The sequence below is a fragment of the Bubalus bubalis genome, chromosome 6 (assembly GCF_019923935.1).
Source record: "Bubalus bubalis isolate 160015118507 breed Murrah chromosome 6, NDDB_SH_1, whole genome shotgun sequence".
Lineage (NCBI taxonomy): Eukaryota > Metazoa > Chordata > Mammalia > Artiodactyla > Bovidae > Bubalus > Bubalus bubalis.
In genome coordinates, this window is record NC_059162.1 from 99,483,929 (window position 1) to 99,503,960 (window position 20,032).

Below are 20,032 nucleotides of genomic sequence, written 5' to 3' on the forward strand. Positions count from 1 at the left end.
TTCAAGATGGCGGCCCGAGACTGCTACTCGCGGACTCGCGCACCTCCCCAAGATGGCGGCGCCCGAGGCCTGGCGCGCCCGGAGTTGCTGGTTCTGTGAGGTAGCGGCAGCAACGACCATGGAGGCCACGTCCCGGGAGGCGGCGCCAGCGAAGAGCTCGGCCTCGGGCCCCAGCGCTCCCCCCGCCCTGTTCGAGCTGTGCGGGCGGGCGGTGAGCGCCCATATGGGGGTTCTGGAAAGCGGGGTGTGGGGTAAGTCGCGGGATGAGGGGCTACCACTGGCAACGAACGGAGGCGGCCCAGCGGCCGGGGGGCGCGGGGGGCGAGGCCAGGAGGCCTGGGGCAAGGCCCAGCTCTGGGCACTGGAAGTCAGACCTTCGGGTCGGAGCAAGAATTCTGTGACTGGCAGGACTGGGCACAGTAAAGACGGAGACCAAACTGGCAGGTGGACCCGCACCGCGGCCTGACTGGGGGGCTCGGGGGGCGAGGCCAGGAGGCCCAGTCTGGGGTGAAGCGGGCAGAGCCCGGGCGACAAGAGTCAGGACTGACTAGCCGGGCCTTGGTCACCGAAGTGACACTCGGACTGGGTCGGGCTGCAGAACCTCGGATGTCGAACGGACGGGCAGGGATGGCACTGCTACTTGGGGGCGGGGGCCGAGGCCTGGAGGCCCGGCCTAAGGCCAGGAGGCCAGGCCCAGGGCAACGTAACCAGACTGACGGCGCGCGGCCTCCGCTGTCTGCCTGACAGACCGTGGGGGCCGGGACTGTGGAGGCCAAGCCGCTGGGCCAGGGCAGCCAGCGGACTGGAGAGTGAAGGGATGGGGCTGCGGGAGAGGCCGAAAGGCTCGGGGCGCCGAGGCCTTTCTGACGGCCCGGGGCTGGAGGGAGCTGACTGACGGCCAGGGCCTCGGGTACCAAACTGAGTGAGCGACTGACTGACGGGCAGGACTCGGAGCGCCGGAGGCCGCTCGGATTGGCCGGAGCGGCGAGGAAGGGCCAGAGAGCGGGTGAAGGGAGGCCCGGAGCGGGTCAATCGACTGAGGCGCGAATGACGGACAGGCGGGAAGGGCCACGGAGGCCACAGGCGCGGCGAGGGCCTGGGGAACCCGAACTGGGAGGGGGCGCGGCGCCGCTTGGAGGCCTGGGTCCGGGTGGAGTGAAAGAAGGCCCGGGGCCTGAAAACGGCCGGGACCGCCAGGCCCGGCCTGGGTTGAGGGCGCCCAGGCTGAGTAGCAAAGGCGGGTGGCCGGGGGCACTGGGATGAGGGCCTGGGACGGTCAGCCGACTAGCCTGTCGGGGGGCCTGGCAGTACAGCGGCGGCGGGGCAAGCGGAGTAACGGAGGGAGGCCTGCAGGCGGATGGGCGCGAGGAGGCCCGGCCATGGGGTGGGTACTGCTGGTGGCAGCCAGGGGGCTGAGGAGGAAAACGCGAGTGGACGACCTCGGCACCGATAGTGAGTGTGAAAGAGAGGAAAGGGAGAGCTCTGGGGGCAGGCCTGCCTGCTTGGGCCTAGGAGGCCTTGGGCCTGACAGACTGCTGGAGCGAGGGGGTGGGGCCGGAGGCCTGGGCTGAAGTTGGGTGAGGAGATCTCAGGCCAGGCCGGAGGCCCCGGGACGGGGGAGCGGGTGGCAGGAGAGGAGGCCCTAGGCCCTGGCGGTGAAAGGGTCTAGTGTAGGCCTCAGGGAGTGTGGTGGTGTCTTTGCCTGGAGGACGGCCTGAGGAAGGCCTCCCGTAAGGTCAGGAGTCGGGGCTTAAGGTCCTGGGATGGGGGGTTTGGATTACACCCTGAGGAGGCCGATGTGGAGAAAAGACCCTGAAATGTGGGGAGCTGGACCTTCAGGAATAAGCCCCAAAGCTGTGGAGTGGTTAAGGAGGTCCAAGGATGTAGGAAGGCCCTTGGTGAAGTGGGGGTGGGGCACCCTTCCTGAAGAGGCCCAAGTGTCTTGTCTGGTGAGGGAAGGCTGTTAGCCGTCCTCAGGCCTGGTGAGGGGGAGGGGATTGTGGAGGCCCTGGACCAACAACTAAAAAGGATAGGGTCAAGCTGACCCAGGGGGAATGGGAGAAAAGTCTCAGTGGATCTGGACAGGAGACTCAGAAAAGTCCTGGGGAATTTGGAAGAAGATACAGTGGATCTGGCTGTGTCAGCCCGGAGCGTCTAGAATGCTAAACCTAACTAAGAGGGACTAGGACTGAGGGTGAAGTTCCCAAGTTGGGAAAGCAAAGCATTAAAGATATGAGCTAAAAAGAAGAGACTCCGGTTCGATCTCTGGGTCGGGAAGATCCCCTGGAGGAGGAAATGGCAACTGACTCCAGTATTCTTGTCTGGAAAATTCCGTGGACAGAGGACCCTGGTGGGCTACAGTCCATGGGGTTGCAGGGTTGGACACAACTGACACACACACACGAAAAGAAGCGAGGAAGAGCCTGGCTTAAGAAGATTGAGGAAAGGTAGAGAAGAGTTTGTGAATAATAGGGGATGAGAATGTCTGTGAAAGGGGATGGCTATACAGAGAGGAGCATATTGGAGGGACAGAGGAGGAAGAGCTCCTATGGGCCTTGCCCAGGTGGACAGTCACACAGAAAGAGCTGAATCAAGTTAGGCCTCTTAGAAGGGCCAAGTAAGAGGCCTGCTAGCAGTGCTATTTTGGAGCAAGGTCTCAGTGTGGGCTAACAGCCAAGAAAGCCTTCCTGGAAGTAGTGCACTAGCGTTTCTTTGTGTAGGGAGAGAGAAGGGAAAATGAGTAGAGCCAGCAGGAAAGGATATAATGAGGAATAGAACAGGTATGTTATACCTTGAATGCCAGGATATGGAACTTGGACTTTATCTTGAATGCAGTAAAGAGATTTCATTAGTATATTAGCAAACGGAATTAATGCTCTTCTTCAGTGGGTACATTGAGTCCCTACTATGTACAAAGAATTGTACTAAGCTCTTGGATATCAGGATTCAGTTACTGCACAAGTAAGGATAAAAGATCCTGGAATGTAAGTTTTAAAAGAATTTCCTTAGGTATCAAGATCTTAAAACTTGTTCTTGGCAGAACAGAGAAGCTTTTGACAGAATAGGAATAATAATAGCTAAAGGTTAGTGAAATTATGGCCAGCAACAGTCTTCAAGTCTGGTCTCTTCAAGTCTACAAATATGGTCTTCTTTAATTTTCACAACAATCTTAAGAGGTAGTTATTATTATCTCCATTTTAAAATTAAGGAAATTGAGGCTCAAAGACATTAATTTGTCCATGAATTCATAATTAAGTGATACAATCAGCATTTCACCCAGATTTGTCCCAACTCTAGAGACTATACCATTTAGCCACAATATTATAATGCCTCTCAGATCTAGGGAAGTTAGCAAGAGCGAGTTTTGTTTTTAAGATATATTGAATTAAGGGTTTAGAACCTAATTATTTCTATTCGCCATAGGAAAGTACTAGTTCAGGGTACAGTGGGAGCCCAAAGGATGGAAGTGGCCAGTCTGGAAGACTGAGAAGGGAATCCAGAAAAGGCTTAGTAAAGGGCATGTGATACATGAAAGATGAGTAGTTGATATGCTGAAAATGGCAAGAGCATTCCTGATGGAGAGAACAGCATAACAAAGGCACAGAGGCAGAAAGCAGGGAGGTAGGTAAATGAAAAAAGGTAGTTTAGTATGACTGAAGTATAGGGGGCAAAGCAGGGAGCTGGAGAAGTTAGTAGGGCTCAGATTATAAAAGACTTTTTTTAATCACACATATTCAGTAGGACCTTTTAAGTGCAGAATGGTTCATTATGCTTGGGCAGAAGTGAACTGCCAGCTCCTAAATGAGCCCATCTGCTTGCTTTGTGGGATTATCTCACCCTTGAAGATGTGCATGCCTCTGAAATTCCCGCTGCAAACTAAGTGTCTGAAGATAAGTGGACCAGTTTGAATTAGACTTAGGTTAGCGTCTAAAGATTTCTACTTGTCAAGTGAGAAGTCTTTCTGTTTTCCTTTCCAGTAGAATAAATAATGCTTGCAACCCTGGGAGAAAAAAGTAAATTTTGTGTTTGGTTTTTGTAGCCCTCCCAGGCCCAATACTTCAAAGCATCTTACCTCTGCTCAATATATATTACTTGGAGAGGATTGAGGAAACTGCCCTCAAGAAAGGTGAGTGTTTTTCTGTCTCTTTCTCAGTGATTGTAAGCAAGGCACCATGATGTTCTTCAGGTAAATATGACACTTGATACCTGCATAGAACTTCATGCTTTTCAAAAAGTACCCTCACACCTATTTTCTTATCTGATTTCTCAATGTCCTGTGAAACACAAAACAAGTATTTAATCCCCATTATACTAATAAAAATGAAACCACAAGCACACCACAATTAAGAGCAAAGCCAGGTAGAACACACATCTTTTGTTTTGGGCATTTTTGGTCTTGCCTCATGGCTTGAGGATCTTAGTTTCCCAATAAGAGATTGAACTCAGCCCCTGGCAGTGAAAGCACCTAGTCCTAACCACTCCACCGCCAAGGAGTTCCCAAGCCCAGATCTTTTGAAATTTTAGTTTTTCTATTTTATCAGACTACCTCCTAAGCTCCTCATTAAATACATGTTAACAGCTAACATTCATCCTTGTCTCAAGCATTGTCTTAGGCCCTCTCTCTGGAGAAACTTATTTAATATTTTCATCAATTCTGCAAAATCACTATTATTAACTACATTTTGTATATAATGAAACTGAGGTACAGAAAAATTAAGTAATTTGCTCAAGGTCACACAGCTAGACTGTTCTGGTATTTAAACCTAAACAGTCTGTCTTTAGAGCCAGTGCTCTTTACCAGTCTGCCATATTGCTCCTGTAAACCCAGAAAAGGACATTAAAAGGCTGATGTACTTCAGTCATGGAGACCAAGGAGCAGCCAAGTAAATGTGTTATTTCTCTCTACAGGCCTGTCCACTCAGGCCATTTGGCGCCGACTATGGGATGAGCTGATGAAGACAAGGCCTTCCAGTTTGGAAGTAAGTTAAGGCACCAGGTCAAGCTCTGGCCTCACTACATGGTGAAAGCAGGAATAGCACACAGACACAAGCTGGGTACTGGTAAAGCGCAGGGGCAGGCATGGGATGAATTTGAGAAGACGGCTCCAAGGGCTTGTCACAAAGTTCTTTCCTGTTTAACATTTGTCACTGACTGACTTGTTCACCATGTTTGCAGGTGACATAAAACAGGGAAAGATAGTGATTATATTGGATGGCAGAACCTGGATTCAGGTCTTGATAGGGCTGGAACAATGGTCAAACCTAACAGGATGAAATTGAACAGAATAAACCAACTCTTGAGTCTAAAAAATTCCAATTTCATGACCTCAGGGTAGTGGGTAGAGGGGTCTGGCTTAGCAGCAGCTAGTATAAAAAAGATTAAGGGGGTTTAGTCTGCAGTGTGCTGAAACCACTCATATAATGACTGTATCCTGAACTATGTGAACTAATGTAACTATAATGTAGACTGAAGGACATGGGGGATGATAGACCTGCTTGACTCTGCAGTGGTCAGGCTATCTCTGGAGTATGGAGAAAGAAGTCAAAGCCACATCTTGTGAGTCACATTTGGAAGACTGGAGATATTTTTCCTGAAAAAAGAAGACTTGAGCAATATGAACTGTCTTGAAATATCTGAAAGAGGGATTAATAGGTTTGTTCTGAGTGGAAGCTAAAGGAAGATAACTTTTTGCTAAGCTGAATGTAGAATTTTTAAACTGCACTTATTGGTGATGAAACAAGCTAATTCCAAAGGTAATAAGCTTCCCATCACTAAGTGTTTATAGAGTCTAGATAACCACCTGACACAAGGGTATTGTAAAAGAAATTCAGCATTGTTGGAGATGTTGGACAAGATGACTTTTAGGACTCCTCTTAGCCCTAAGATTCTGTTATTCATTGGTTCAGATATAACTCAATGGAGCTCTCATCTCTGTTGCTGCTGTGTAATCAGGTGACAGGACAGACTAATTTCAATAAACATTTACTCCAGCTTACCACATACCATGTATTATGCTAAATATTTTAAGTACAGCCATAATCCCTAGTCTTGAGAAACTATCAGTTTACTGGGGAAATCTGCAAACAAATACATCATGTATGGCAGGGCAAGTCGTATGACTGAGTGTAGCAAGGAGGTTGAAAGAAAAGAGAACAAGAAAGTCTTTCCTAGGAAGTAATCATTTGAATTGGGTGTTAGATGGTGAATGAGGCCAGATGACAAGATAACAAGCTCTTATCAGGAACTGCAGATTTATTTTGTGAGTATACACTAGGTTCAGTAACATTCAGCTCCTTTAGCTTCCCACTTCCAGATCTAGATGCAATCCCTGCCGTTCAGCACAGACACTGAGGCCCAACGAAATCATCAGGCATTATGTACAGGATTTAGGCCTTAAGAGGAAGAGAAGTGGACACAAGAATGTTAGAAAGTGGAAATAGCTTTCTGCAGTCTTTAAAGAAACATGATTTACTTTGTCACAGTGTTTCCCAGGTAGTATGGTTGACTAGGAAGTGATGGAGATTGTAGTATCTTTCTCTTTGAGAAAGCTTTCTCCACCATTATCTCAAGCTTCCTGGAAAGAAATGTCTGTTTGTTAGCTGTTTCCTTGTCTCAGAGTATTTCAGAATATTTAGGAAGCCCCAGGCCTGATGGCCTCACAGTCACCTACACAAAGGTCTTAACTTGGAACATATCCATTTCAGAGGGTGTCTTCTTCCACTTCCCACTTTTCACTTCATTCATAATTAAACAGTTATTAAGTGACTGTACAGTTCCAGGCACTATGCTAGGTTCTAAGTATACAGTGGTGAGCAAGATAGACATAGCCCTATTATAAAGCAATAATATTTCAAACTATGTAGTACTAATATATGTGTATATTAAGAGATCTGTAGAATAAAAGAGATATTCTGGAAACAAAGCAATGAAGAAATAAAGGATTATTCAATAAATGGTTCTGTAGTGATTGGTTAACCATTTGGAAAAAATAGTTAAAAGAGTCTTGTTTGGCAGAAACCAACACAATTCTGTAAAGCAATTGTTCTTCAATTAAAAGATAAATTTAAAATTAAAAAAAAACTTCACTTTACAGTATATTCAGTTTCTATATGCAAAACCAATACAATATTGTAATTAGCCTCCAATTATAATAAATAAATTTATACTACAGATTACTTTGTAAAAAGTAAAAGCACAAAACAATTTTAAAAATAAAGGTGACTGGTTATCTAGTCTCAGAGTAGAGAGTGCTAATAAATGGGTAGAACAATAAGAAAAAAATATACAGACACATTTGGCCACATAAAATGCCAACACTATAAATACAATTTAGTGAAAGATTCTTCCAGGCCAAGAATACTGGAGTGGGTTACCATTTCTTTCTCCAGAGGATCTTCCCAACCCAGGGGGATGGAACCCAGGTCTTTGCAGGCAGATTCTTTATTGGTCTGAGCCACCAGGGAAGCCCAAACACAATTTAAAAGGTGCATAAACTAGGAAATTATGAATGTTTGCACCAATATTTGCAAAATAAAAGGATACAGAGAATAAGACAAAAGCAAACAGTAAAATGAATAAAGATTTGGATAAGTCACAAAGTATACAAAAATTTCCAATAAATTTTTAAAATGTTCAATTTCATTAATAATAAAAAATGGGAAAGTAAAATTCTACCTCTTTAAAAGATAATTCCAGGGGTGGGCAGAACTTGCATTTTAATATGTTGTTGGCAGGAGCAGAAATGCTACAACTTTCTTGGTGGGTAATCTGGTGATAACTGTCAAGAGTCTTTAAAAAATGCTCAAATTCTTCAACTAAAATTATATTTTATGGTATATAAAAACTGAGATACTCATGAAGATTTATTTCCAGATGTTCATTATAGCAAAGTTATAAACAATTTAAGTATTCAATAATATAGACATTAAACATAGCACATCTATATTTTCAAAATTATTAATAAAGTCATTCTAGAAATATTTAAATATTTCTAAATATTTAAATAGTGGTAAAAATGTTTAATGATGTGGTGGTATAGTCTTTTTTTTTTTTTAAGCCCAGAATTTGAAACTGTTCAGAATTGTCTCTGTGTTATAAACACAAATACCTATGGCTTGTAACATATACACTCCAAAAAGTTTTACACGTGATTTTTGATTTGCTTCCATAAACTATTCCTGTTATCAGAAAAACAATGGACAATATATAGTTTGAGTATGGCTCTAAAAGTTTAGTATAAGAAAATATTTAGCTCTCCCTGGTTTGTACACACATTTCTTCCTGACCAGTACCCGAGCTACCAGCCCATTGTGGATGGGCCAAGGATTAGTTGTGTTGGTAAGCAAATGCCACTTCACCTCTTTGATGGTGTCATTTCCCAAAAGAAAATATTCAAATTACTTTGCATTGTCTGAACTATAGTGTACAAGTCCACAAAATGAGTGGCTTGGACTACTAGATCTCTCAGGTTATTTTTCAGCTTTGAAATTTTAGCACAGAATCTTGTACAAGCTGGTGATGGAATAAAGTGACAGTGAGTTGCTATCTATGCATTAATAAAAGTGACAGTGAGTTGCTATCTATGCATTAGTTGTCAGCTAATTTTTTTACACATTTGATTCTCATAATTCTGTCATGTAGGTATAGTTATCTTCCTCAGTTTATATATGATGAAACACACAGAAAGAGTAAAAGTGATTTGCCTAAAAGTTTCAGTTTGTGAATGACAAACCTATCCAGTTGTGGCAGCCTGGCCCTGGAGGAAATGCTCTTAATCACTGTCACGTTGCTTTCACTGGTTATCACAGGTCTGAGGTGTTCCAGTTTCAAGTATTCTCTCCCATTGTCTTCATGAACCAATAAAATGTCTGAAAAACCCAAGTATTTAGTTATCTACAGTTCATATTCCACATGCCTTATAGTTGGAAACTTACACCTTAATTTTCACATTTGTCTGTTATCTTAGCCCCAGATCTCATAGTAACCATCTACTTCACTTGTGAAGTTAAAGCCTTGCTGGGGTTACCTGCAAGCATCTTTTAAGATTGTGTGGGCCAGCAATGTGTGAAAAATGTGTTGAGTGAGGATGGATTGAAGGATTCAGGAATACCTTCTTTACTTCTATTAAGGCTAAGTAGAGATTTGGTTACCAGGTATTTTTTCCTGCTTCCCTCATGCCCCCACACTGCTGCTGGAGGGGTCTTTCTTATTGGTGCCATCCAGTTAGCTCAAACATGAAGTCATTCATGATTATTACAGCGTTCTCAGGAAACAGCTCAAGCCAAGGGAATGACACTTTTGCCCGAGAATAGGAGCCTAGCTCCTGACAAGAACCTCTTTTGAGGGTCAGTCTGGTAGGAGGAATGCACGGAGGTAGGGTAGAAGCCAAAAGAAGTGTCTTATTTTTAGATTTGAGGAACCTCAGGCCCCTACTACCTCTGCTTCAGGCTGAATAAGCACCCTGCTTAACAGGCTTTGCCTCCATTAAGTCCATTTCCCATGTAGGGTAATTATCATTAACAGTAAAGTTACATTTTATATTTTACAGTTTATAAAGTGCTTGAATTTACATTTACAGTCTCCAGTTCGATCTTTACAACAAACCTGTGAAGGTGATATTATCCACATTTTACAAATGAAGAGGTTGAGTATGTCGCAGAGCTGGCACTTTTCAGTCATCAGACTTTCCATGCACCTTAGGAGAGAATGGGGATTTACAGTATTTGCCTTTTGAGGTAGGCAGGTCCTTTTGAGGTAGGTAGCAGTAGTTCCTAATCTCTGATACATGTATCAGAATTATTTGGGGGGAGATTTGAAAATAAAGATGCTTGCATCTTACCTCAGATGTAATCACCAAGTCTGGGTACACGGCATATGAATTTTGGAGAAAAAGTCCCCAGTAAATTTGATGTATTCCAAAGGTTAAAAATCACTTGTGTTTAGAGTTCTCCTGAATGTATCAGAGTAGACTGTTGAAACCTCATATCCAAGTATGGCCTTGGAGAAAACTAAGACTTGGTCCCTCCTCTCCAGGAATTTATCTGGTTGGGATGAGACATGATGCACAGGCAGAGTGACAATACCATGAGACCTATTTACCATTGTCTAAAGACATGAATAGTCGAGTATGAGTTCCAAAAGTAGGAGGTTGAGTAGGAGTGGGGGAGAGCAGTCAGTGAGATCTACAATTTTAGGGAGAAATGAACGGCCTCAAAGAGCAAAATGTTGATAGGTCCTTTCAGGAAGTCTGTTTGGGCAGTGGAGAGCATTTCTGGCAGATGTAGGAAGGGACAAAGGCAGGTTTGGGTCCATGAGGTGACCAGTTTTGCCAAAGCAGAGCTTTCCTGAGCAAGTGGGAGATACAGCTTCTCCAGTAGGCAGAGCCCATATTGTGGACAGCTTTCCCTGCCAGGCTGAGGAACTTTAAATGTGCTGCTGCCCTGATCCCCTTGGCAGTGGGGACTCAATAGGGGTATTGGAGAATAGTGTAATCAGAGTTGTTTTTGAACACAAAGATTAAACCCAGTGGACTTGTGTAAAAGTTTGGGAAGGGAAACAAGGAGAGCAATCAGGAAGCTAATGAAGTACCAGGTGTTAGGTAATAAGGGGCTGAACAAAGGTGGCAGCAATAAGAATGAAAAGGTAGGATCAGATTCTAAAAACAAAGGTGATATAACAGAAGTATTTCACTTGAGGGACATTTTGGCAAAATTGTCTCTGGAACCAAATTTCCTGGGTTCAGGTTTTGTTTTTTGCTGTACCACACAGCCTGTGGAATTCTTACTCCCCAACCAGGTATTGAACCTGGGCCATAGGCAGTGAAAGCTCAGAGTCCTAACCACTGGACTGCCAAGGAATTCCCTCCTGAGTTTCAAATCTTAATCCTACCACTTAATTATGTAACCACAGGCAATGACATTTGTGCCTTGTTTTTCTTACCTTTAAATTGGATCTAATAGTAATATATACCTCAAAGACGTGAGGATTAAATGAACTTGCATGTTATTTAGAACATTACCTGGCTTAGTAAACAGCTAGCTATTGGAAGGAAACTGTATCCCGTGGGTAGCACTTAGTATCACAGCTGTCTGGAATGTTCTCTGCTTTTCAGAGCGTGACCTGTTGGCGAGCCAAGTTTATGGAGGCCTTTTTTTCCCATGTTCTACGTGGGACCATTGATGTGTCTTCTGACAGGCGTCTTTGTGACCAGCGCTTCTCACCTCTCCTGCATAGCTCCCGCCACGTCCGGCAACTCACCATCTGCAACATGCTGCAGGGTGCAACTGAGCTGGTGGCCGAGCCCAACCGCAGGGTTCTGGAGACCCTGGCCAGTTCCCTGCACACTCTTAAGTTCCGCCACTTGCTGTTCTCCGATGTGGCTGCTCAGCAGTCACTTCGGCAGCTGTTACATCAGCTTATTCACCATGGGGCTGTCAGCCAGGTGTCGCTGTACTCCTGGCCTGTGCCAGAGTCAGCCCTTTTCATTCTTATCCTCACCATGAGTGCTGGCTTCTGGCAGCCAGGCCCTGGTGGTCCGCCCTGCCGCCTCTGTGGAGAGGCCTCCCGAGGCCGGGCCCCATCCCGAGATGAAGGGTCCCTTTTGCTGGGCTCACGCCGGCCTCGCCGAGATGCTGCTGAGCGATGTGCTGCAGCTCTGATGGCCTCCCGGCGTAAGAGTGAAGCCAAGCAGACGGCCAGAGCTGCACCTGCCACTCGGGTAACACGCCGGAGCACACAGGAGAGCCTGACAGCAGGCGGCACAGACTCTAAGAGGGAGCCCCTCCCTCCAGCCACCTCCCATGAGGCTCCTGGCACCAAACGCCCACCTTCTGCTCCAGCCACCACCTCCTCTGCCTCTGCTTCCTCTTCCACATCCTCATCTAAACGGGCTCCAGCCAGCTCAGCCCCACAGCCTAAGCCCCTAAAGCGTTTTAAGCGAGCTGCAGGGAAGAAGGGTGCTCGCACCCGTCAGGGGTGTGGCGCAGAATCTGAAGACCTGTATGACTTTGTTTTCATTGTGGCGGGTGAGAAAGAGGATGGGGAAGAGATGGAGATTGGAGAAGTGGCTTGTGGAGCTTTGGATGGATCAGATCCCAGCTGCCTGGGGCTTCCAGCACTGGAAGCCTCCCAACGATTCCGCAGCATTTCCACCTTGGAGCTTTTCACAGTTCCACTCTCCACAGAGGCGGCTCTGACACTGTGCCACCTGCTGAGCTCCTGGGTGTCTCTGGAGAGCCTCACACTCTCCTATAATGGTGAGTGCCCTGGAGGGCTGAGATTTGGTTTCCCAGCAGCACCAGCTGTGCCCAACCCTGTCAGGGGGAATAGGGGATATGATCAGGAAGCCAGAGATGTGGCCCTACCCACCTCAGGGAATAGAGTGGCAGACTCAGTGCTACAGAAGATGGATATATGGTCTATGGCTTGATCTAGTTGGAAGCAGGGGTTCCTGAGGAGCAGTGAGAATCTCAAGAGTCTACTTTGGATATGGTAGGCTAACCAAGGGCAGGTGGGAGAGTATAATGTATATAGGCCCAAGGAGAGGGCTGAGGTTGTATCTTACCTATCATATCAAAGGAGCTGTACAAAAAGATGTGGGACACTTTTTTTTTTTTAAAGATCAGACCAGCAACCTGCCTAACAGTCCTTAGGTCTTGCCCACCTTGTTGTGCCCAACTAGCCAAACTTCAGTTCTGACTAAACCCAGGAATCTACCTATGTTGCTGAATGCTGCTAAAGTCACACAATTGCAGATTAGTGTACCGTATACATTCCTGGTCATCAACTTCATATGAACCCTGTTTGCAATGTCAGCTCCATTCCTAACTCTACTACTTCCAAATCCTTTCCTCTTTTCCTTTCTTAGCAAATCTCACCTGCTTGACAGAGAAAATAGAAGCCATCACACATGAACTCCTTCAATTTGTTAACCAGCCTATAAACTTCTGCATTTGCACTCTTTTCATCACAGTGGGATAAATGGCTGTCCTGTCTAAGGCTAACTCATCTGCTTGTGCTCTGGATCCATACACTCACCTCCCTAGGAAAACTGTTTTTCAAATGCCTTAATAAGAACTTTTATATACTGCCTATTATGTGCCTGACATACTTTAAATATTCTTAAAACTGGTTTAATCCTTAAAATTGTGAAGCCAAGTGACTTGCCCAGGATGTCGATAGGTTATAGACCTAGAATTCAAACCCAGGTGACCTGGCTCCAGAACTCATGCTTTTAAAGCACCAACTACTTAATGCTGCCTCTCTCCTCTGGATCAGGTATCCACCAAAAACTACCACCGTATCTCCTCCATATATTCTACTTATGAACTACTGTCCTATTCTCTCCTGCCCTTCATAGACAACCTTAAGAGTTATCTGTGCTTTCTTCTTCTCACAGCCACTTCAGCCTTGCTTACACTCCTTCTACTGCATTGTGGACCTAGAGGTGACCAAGGTTATCTGTGTTGCTAAGTCCAGTATATACTTTTTAGTCCTCATATTCTTGACATCTACTATTCTGCATTTTCTTCATGTAATAGTCTCACTTCTAACCTCAAAAATTTTCTTTTTCTCCCTTTCTGGACATTATTTGCCCTAATATTCAGAGTTTCTCAAAGCTCTCCCACTTTACATTTCCTGGACAATTTTGTCCATTTCCTTGATTTCAAAGGCCAACCATGCTCAAGACACCCCCATTTTGACATTAGCACATATCTTAACTCCAGACCAGTTTTTCCATCTGACAACTAGGAATCACAGTATTTATAAACCACATTCCCCAAGCTGAATTCATTTTCTTCCTTCTGTTCTCAGTGACATCACAGATGATTCAGTTGCCCAAAAGAAACCTGGATTCTTACTCCACATACATTAAAGATCTCTTACTCCACATATATTAAAGATACAAATTGTATCTTTACAATCTCAGAATCACTTATCTCCACATCCTTAATTCAGATTATCATTACTTCTCACCTGGATTCATCATTTCAGCAGTTCGTCCATACTCACCATAGTTGTTTATGCCACAATCAAAGTAATTTCAAAGTGCAAATCTGTAACTCATTCATTTAAAAATTCAGTGGCAAAAAAAAAAAAAAAAATTCAGTGGCTTCTTGTCACCTACTTTTAAGTTTTACTTACAGGGTCATTCATGTTCTTATCCCTGCTCACCTTTATAGTTGAATACTTCCCTCCCTTACACTTCACACACCTGCCAAATTGAGAATTTTTCAGTTCTTGGCACCTGCTTTCTCCTTCAGGTCTTGATATATGCAAAATACACTCTGCCAGTCACTGTTCTTCCACCTTTTAGCTTCTTTTATGTTTAGGACCTGCCTGGAAAGTCTTTACTGATATAAGCTAGCCTGGGTGCTAAGTAGCCATCCTTTTATTTTCACAATACTCTTACTTCCCCAGTTCTCATCCCATGCTTTTGTTATCAGGTAGGAACAAGATCTGCTGCTCATGACTTATCTAGCAAAAAAAAAAAAAAAACTATTTACCAGGGCTAGTTAATAGTTAAGGTTTAAATGAACCAACAGGAGCCTGCTCAGTCCAGAGATAAAGGTGTGTAGCTTCCACAGAATTATTTGCTTTGTGGCATTAATTACCCTAAACTTTCTGGATTCTACTACTCCCTTCTGTGAGATATGGTTTTCTGCCCCATTCCCACCCAGTGACCCTTTTAAAGTATTCCCTGTTGGATCACTGTCATTCTCCAGCTTAGTTTTAGATGTTACCCATGACCTACAGGAAAAGTCCAGAGGTCTGTACTGTTTAGGTCCATCATTCAGCTAGCAACCACATGCTGCCCCACATTCTATCATGTTTTGTGACTCTGGCCTGACTGATGCTTGAGGGTATGACCCAGTAGAGTAGACACCAGTCGGCTGGTTACCTGAGGAAAAAGCAAGACAATGGATGAATAATTGAGAATCATTGAAAATAATCTGATCCAGAGCTCAGATTTGGTAGTTTAATCAATATCTGAAGTTGTCTCTGAATGTTATCCCTGATGTAACTCCCACGATTGACCTAATGTCTTTCCTGCCATAGGCCTGGGTTCTAATATCTTCCGTCTACTGGACAGCCTGCGGGCCCTGTCAGTCCAGGCTGGATGCCGCCTCCGTGCCCTGCATCTCAGTGACCTGTTCTCACCACTGCCCATCCTGGAGCTGACACGTGCCATTGTGCGAGCCCTGCCCCTGCTGCGGGTCCTCTCTATCCGTGTGGACCACCCCAGCCAGAGGGACAACCCAGCTGTGCCTGGGAATGCAGGGCCCCCTAGCAACATAATTGGGGATGAGGAGATACCAGGTGAAGCATTGTGTGCGTGTATTTCCTCACAAATGTGCAGGTGTGTTTGTGTGGGCCAGGCAAAAGGTTTCTAATCCAGGTCTCTAAACCACCACATTCTTGGCTATCTATAATTTGTTCCCTTTAGAGCCTGCTAATCTTAAAGATGGGCTTACCTGGTGGTTCAGGTGGTAAAGAATCCTCCTGCAATGTGGGAGACCTGGGTTTGATCCCTGGGTTGGGAAGATCCCCTGGAGAAGGGAAGGCTACCCACTCCAGTATTCTGGCCTGGAGAATTCTATGGACTGTAGAGTCCATGGGGTCACAAAGACTTGGGACACAGCTGAGTGAATTTCAGTTTTAAAGATAACCATGGGTTGGATAGATCTCAGACCAACACTAGCCTAGTAGGGAGTCACTGGCACATCCACTCCAGAAAGGAGTCTGAACCAAGAACCAAACTGATGGGTCCCCATGCTATATGTTCTTTTAGTTCCTACGTGTCTCATATCCCACCATTCTGCATATGCTAAGTTGCTTCAGTCATGTCTGATTCTTTGTGACTCCCATGGACTGCAGCCCACCAGGCTCCTGTGTCCATGGGATTCTCCAGGCAAAAATATTGGAGTAGGTAGCCATTTCCTTCTCCAGGGGATCTTCCCAATCCTGGGATCAAACCCACGTCTCTTATGTCTCCTGTATTGGCAGGCAGGTTCTCTACCACTTGTGCCACTTGAGCCCACCATGGTGCATACTCTTTTATTATACTTGTGTCTGAGTAGTCTTCTTGGATTAAAAGCACCGTTAAGGGCAAGGACTAAACTGTGTATTAGCATCCTGCCAGCATATATAGGCACTCAAGGACAAGTAGATGAATAAATGATTTTTCAGTGAATCCCTTAAGGACAGGGTGAGACCTGCAATGGGAGTGAAGTAGATATGACCAGTTGGAATCTTCTCTTCCTACCATATCCAGAAAACTGCCTGGAACAGCTGGAGATGGGATTTCCACGGGGAGCCCAGCCAGCCCCACTGCTCTGCTCTGTACTGAAGGCCTCAGGTTCTCTGCAGCAATTGTCCCTGGATAGTGCCACCTTTGCATCTCCCCAAGATTTTGGGCTTGTGTTGCAGACACTCAAAGGTATGATCCAGCTAGAATGATAAAGGGAAGAGAATAGAAGGGGACTTTGTTCTTTGGGAAAGCTAAGGTCCATGAACTTTCTCCCAATCCAGAGTATAACCTAACCCTAAAGAGGCTGAGCTTCCACGACATGAATCTGGCTGACTGTCAGAGTGAGGTGCTCTTTTTGCTACAGAATCTGACTCTTCAAGGTAAGTTCTTCATCTAGAACCCAGGGACTCATTGGTCCTCACTGCAGAATTGCCACGGTCTCACTGAATCAACAAGCCACCGTTCTTTTCTTAGTCTTACATCCTCATAACTAAAATTATAGAACCTGCATCACCTTCCTTCTAGATGGTCCCCAACCTAACCATTCCTATACTAAACATGGGAAATTATTCACTTGTAAATTACCTCACCTAAAAGTATTCTTACCTTCCACTAGCTGACAGAAATGATGGTGGTGGGAAGGGATAAATGTGCTATCAGGCCCCCCTCATAGACTTGTCACTAATGTCCACCCCTGCATAAAAGGAAGTGAATGGAGAACTGTCCATCTAGAGAGTCTCCACATAGGCTCAGTCTCTGGTTTGAATCCTGACTTAGTTGCAACCTTGCTTGAGGGTTTGGACAAATTATTTTCTCCTGGGACTCTATAAAATGCTTATAACCCTTTTTAAGGCCCTGGGGACAGGTGGGACAGCACCAGTTCTCAGGCTGCCACCAGAACTTGTTCCAATTTTTCTTTACAGAGATTACCTTCTCCTTCTGCCGTCTGTTTGAGAAGCGCCCAGCCCAATTTCTGCCCGAGATGGTTGCTGCTATGAAGGGCAACTCCACACTGAAGGGCCTCCGACTGCCAGGGAACCGCCTGGGTGGGGACAGGGCCCTGAGGAGGGAGAGGGGGAAGGAGCCAGTCCTCTGACCTAGAAACTCAGTGGGTGAAGGCACATACCTCTCCACTGGGAAGACAGGGGTTGGGATACAGTTGTGCTGGAGCTTTAGGAGACTGGGCTTCTCTCCAGCCAGAATTGGGTTGGGATACCTTTGTTTCCTATTCTGGGGTAAAGGTGATGAGCATTTCTCCCCATCTCCCCAGGGAATGCTGGCCTACTGGCCCTGGCAGATGTTTTCTCGGAAGATTCATCCTCCTCTCTCTGTCAGCTGGATATCAGGTACCCATGGGGGTGGGGAATGACAAGGGATAAAGCTGTAGGGACACAGACCAGGGATTGATTTCTGGGTTTCTGATCCTCACCCCTACCAGTTCCAACTGCATCAAGCCAGATGGGCTTCTGGAGTTCGCCAAGCGGCTGGAGCGCTGGGGCCGTGGGGCCTTTGGTCACCTGCGCCTCTTCCAGAACTGGCTGGACCAGGATGCAGTCACAGCCAGGGAAGCCATCCGGCGGCTCCGGGCCACCTGCCATGTGGTTAGCGACTCGTGGGACTCATCGCAAGCCTTCGCAGATTATGTCAGCACCATGTGATGGGCCCATGCCTCACAGGCCCATGCTCAGTACCATCAGCTTGCAGGGGCTGAGGCATGGGCTGCCCAGAACTCCCAGCACCAATTCTGTCTTTCTCTTTCTGCTACCTTTTTTCTCTTTTTTCCTTTTTCCCTTGCACTGAGGTCCTGGAGGCCTTGATGGGGCCCAGCAAAGGCATTCCCACACCTGGGTTTGGAGCCTTTGGGTTCCTTACCCAGTACCCTGGGCCGGGAGGTTTCAGTGGTCATCAATCACTGAGGACAGCCCCCGTCCCCTTCCCTGCCCCAGGGTTCCTGCTTTCCTTTCTCAAGCAGGTACCCAGGCTTTAGTGAAGGATAGGAGTGCCCATTACCAGGCCTCTCCTCTCTGCTGGGCTTACCATGCTGCTTCCAGGCCTCAGTCCCTTTCATACCTTTATTCCTTTCTTTTTTTTAACCAAAATTTTTCTTATAAAATAAATTTTGGGCAAACATCATGCAGCCCTTCTTGATTTTTCTCTCAGAGAACAAAATACAACAGTGCCCTATTGGGCAGGGAGTCCCCTTTCCCCATCTCTTTCCTCTAACAGCTACACACCAGACCAGCTGGTTAAAGGTGGAGGCCCCGCTGCTCCTCATGGGAACGCTGGTGGAAGACAAAGGTGATGGCAGTGGAGGCAGCATCCCAAGCAGCCTGGAGTACCTCATCCTTGAGCCCCCGCTTATCAGTGCTGTGGTTCCACTGAGCCAGGTCTGAGGTGCAGTCAGAACCGTCATGGGGTGGCCAGACCTGGTGGTTGTTGACGCAGCGCCGGCAGCGCAACCTGGGGGCAGAGGACAGAAGTGTGGTTACTGTGGGGCCCAGCTCCATGCTGTGTAGGGTGTTCAGAGAGAATGGCCAGCAGGGGCACCCCACTCACCTGTCATGTGTGTCACTGAGCTTAGCCTCATCCAGGGTAAACAGCTCCTTCAATTCGCCGAGAGAAAAGTGTCGCTCCACATCCTGCTCCTCATCCACCACACAGCTGCTCAGTGCTTTCTTATGGCTCTGACGCTGAAAGATCTTCTCCTCGATGGTTCCTGCCTGGGGGGTGGGGGCAGAGGTGGAGCCCAGGGCTAAGTCACCTCCACACATAGGGGGCAGGAAAACCCAGGGGTTGAAACTATAGCTGCGCAGAAGGGGAGATGAATGAGAAGAGTCTTGCCTCAGTATGGCTCAAAATGGGCTGATCAGCTCAGCCCATTTTCCTAGTCTATCTTTTAGGAATATAATTTGGACATGTCTGCCCACCCAGGATATTTTCTGTACCGACAGAGGGTTTCAGGGCCTGGCTAAATTTCTTTAGGATGAGCTGAGGTTTATCTGCAGCAGCGTTATCTGACCTCCACGCCAAGCCCAAGTCTCACTCACTCAAGTAAATATCATTTGGGTATGAAATGCCAGGCCCTGTGCTTAAACCAGATACAAATAAGAATCAATATGATCCCTATCCTTCAACTCATAGACTAGTCAGAGAGACAGACAGACATATAAACTAACTGGTACATGACAGAATTCTATAGGCTACCCAGCGACCCACAGGAGGGACAGCATGAAATAATGTTGAAGAGCTTGAAAGTAAAAATTATCTTTAAGCTGAATCTTGAAAAAGGAATAGATGGTTTACAAAGAAAGAACAGAAGCCATTCCAGACATAATAACAAAATCAATCAGCCTGGCCTACTGGGGGCCTGTCTAGAGAATGGTAGGAGTAGGGCAAGAGCTGGGACTGAGAAAGTCCCATACTGCAGAAACTTGGATGCTAGGCTAAAGAGCTTGGCCTTGTCCTGAAAGTGCAAAGCAAAACTAGAATTTTTGGAAGGCTCATTCTGGAAGTAGTTGTGAATAATGGATTATGATAAGGCCAAAGGTAAAGAATTAGGATGCTGCTGCAAAATCCAAGTGGGAGATGACTGTGACTTTAGCATGGGATGGTGAGGAAGATTAGAGTAAGGACAGGATGGTGGGACACATGTACACCCAATGGAATCAACTGCCATTGATTCATGTCAATGTATGGCAAAACCACCACAATATTGTAATTAGCCTCCAATTAAATTAATTTTTTTAAAATAAAATGCATGCCCTTTCAAAAAAAAAAAGGCGG

The 20,032-nt window shown here is 46.0% G+C and overlaps 2 protein-coding genes and 1 long non-coding RNA gene across 6 annotated transcripts in view; 1 reads left to right on the forward strand and 2 right to left on the reverse strand.

Annotated features, from left to right (window-relative positions):
- On the forward strand, positions 1–18,382 carry LRRC41 (leucine rich repeat containing 41). 2 transcript variants are annotated; one of them, XM_025288813.3, is made up of 10 exons: positions 1–251; positions 4,040–4,126; positions 4,909–4,979; positions 11,111–12,254; positions 15,058–15,318; positions 16,274–16,438; positions 16,531–16,629; positions 17,173–17,295; positions 17,520–17,595; positions 17,688–18,382. In XM_025288813.3, exons 1-10 carry the CDS (start codon positions 53–55, stop codon positions 17,905–17,907), a joined length of 2,445 nt encoding a protein of 814 aa, XP_025144598.1. In that variant the 5' UTR covers positions 1–52; the 3' UTR covers positions 17,908–18,382. The 2 variants fall into 2 exon arrangements, with proteins under 2 accessions (XP_025144598.1, XP_025144599.1); XM_025288814.3 differs by lacking the exon at positions 1–251 and adding an exon at positions 272–2,447.
- On the reverse strand, positions 5,967–11,111 carry LOC123334127. The gene is made up of 2 exons (XR_006641225.1): positions 8,732–11,111; positions 5,967–6,392 (listed from the first exon to the last, which is right to left on the reverse strand). It is a non-coding gene; the product is annotated as an uncharacterized LOC123334127 (long non-coding RNA).
- RAD54L (RAD54 like) overlaps positions 18,308–20,032 on the reverse strand; it is a 26,486-nt gene continuing 24,761 nt past the window's right edge. For all 3 annotated transcript variants that reach the window (XM_044945059.2, XM_006052529.4, XM_044945060.2), the window contains 2 exons: positions 18,806–18,969; positions 18,308–18,709 (listed from right to left, as the gene is read on the reverse strand). In XM_044945059.2, coding sequence (XP_044800994.1) covers positions 18,496–18,709; positions 18,806–18,969 — 378 coding nt within the window. In that variant the 3' untranslated portion in view covers positions 18,308–18,495. The remainder of the gene's footprint in view (positions 18,710–18,805; positions 18,970–20,032) is intronic.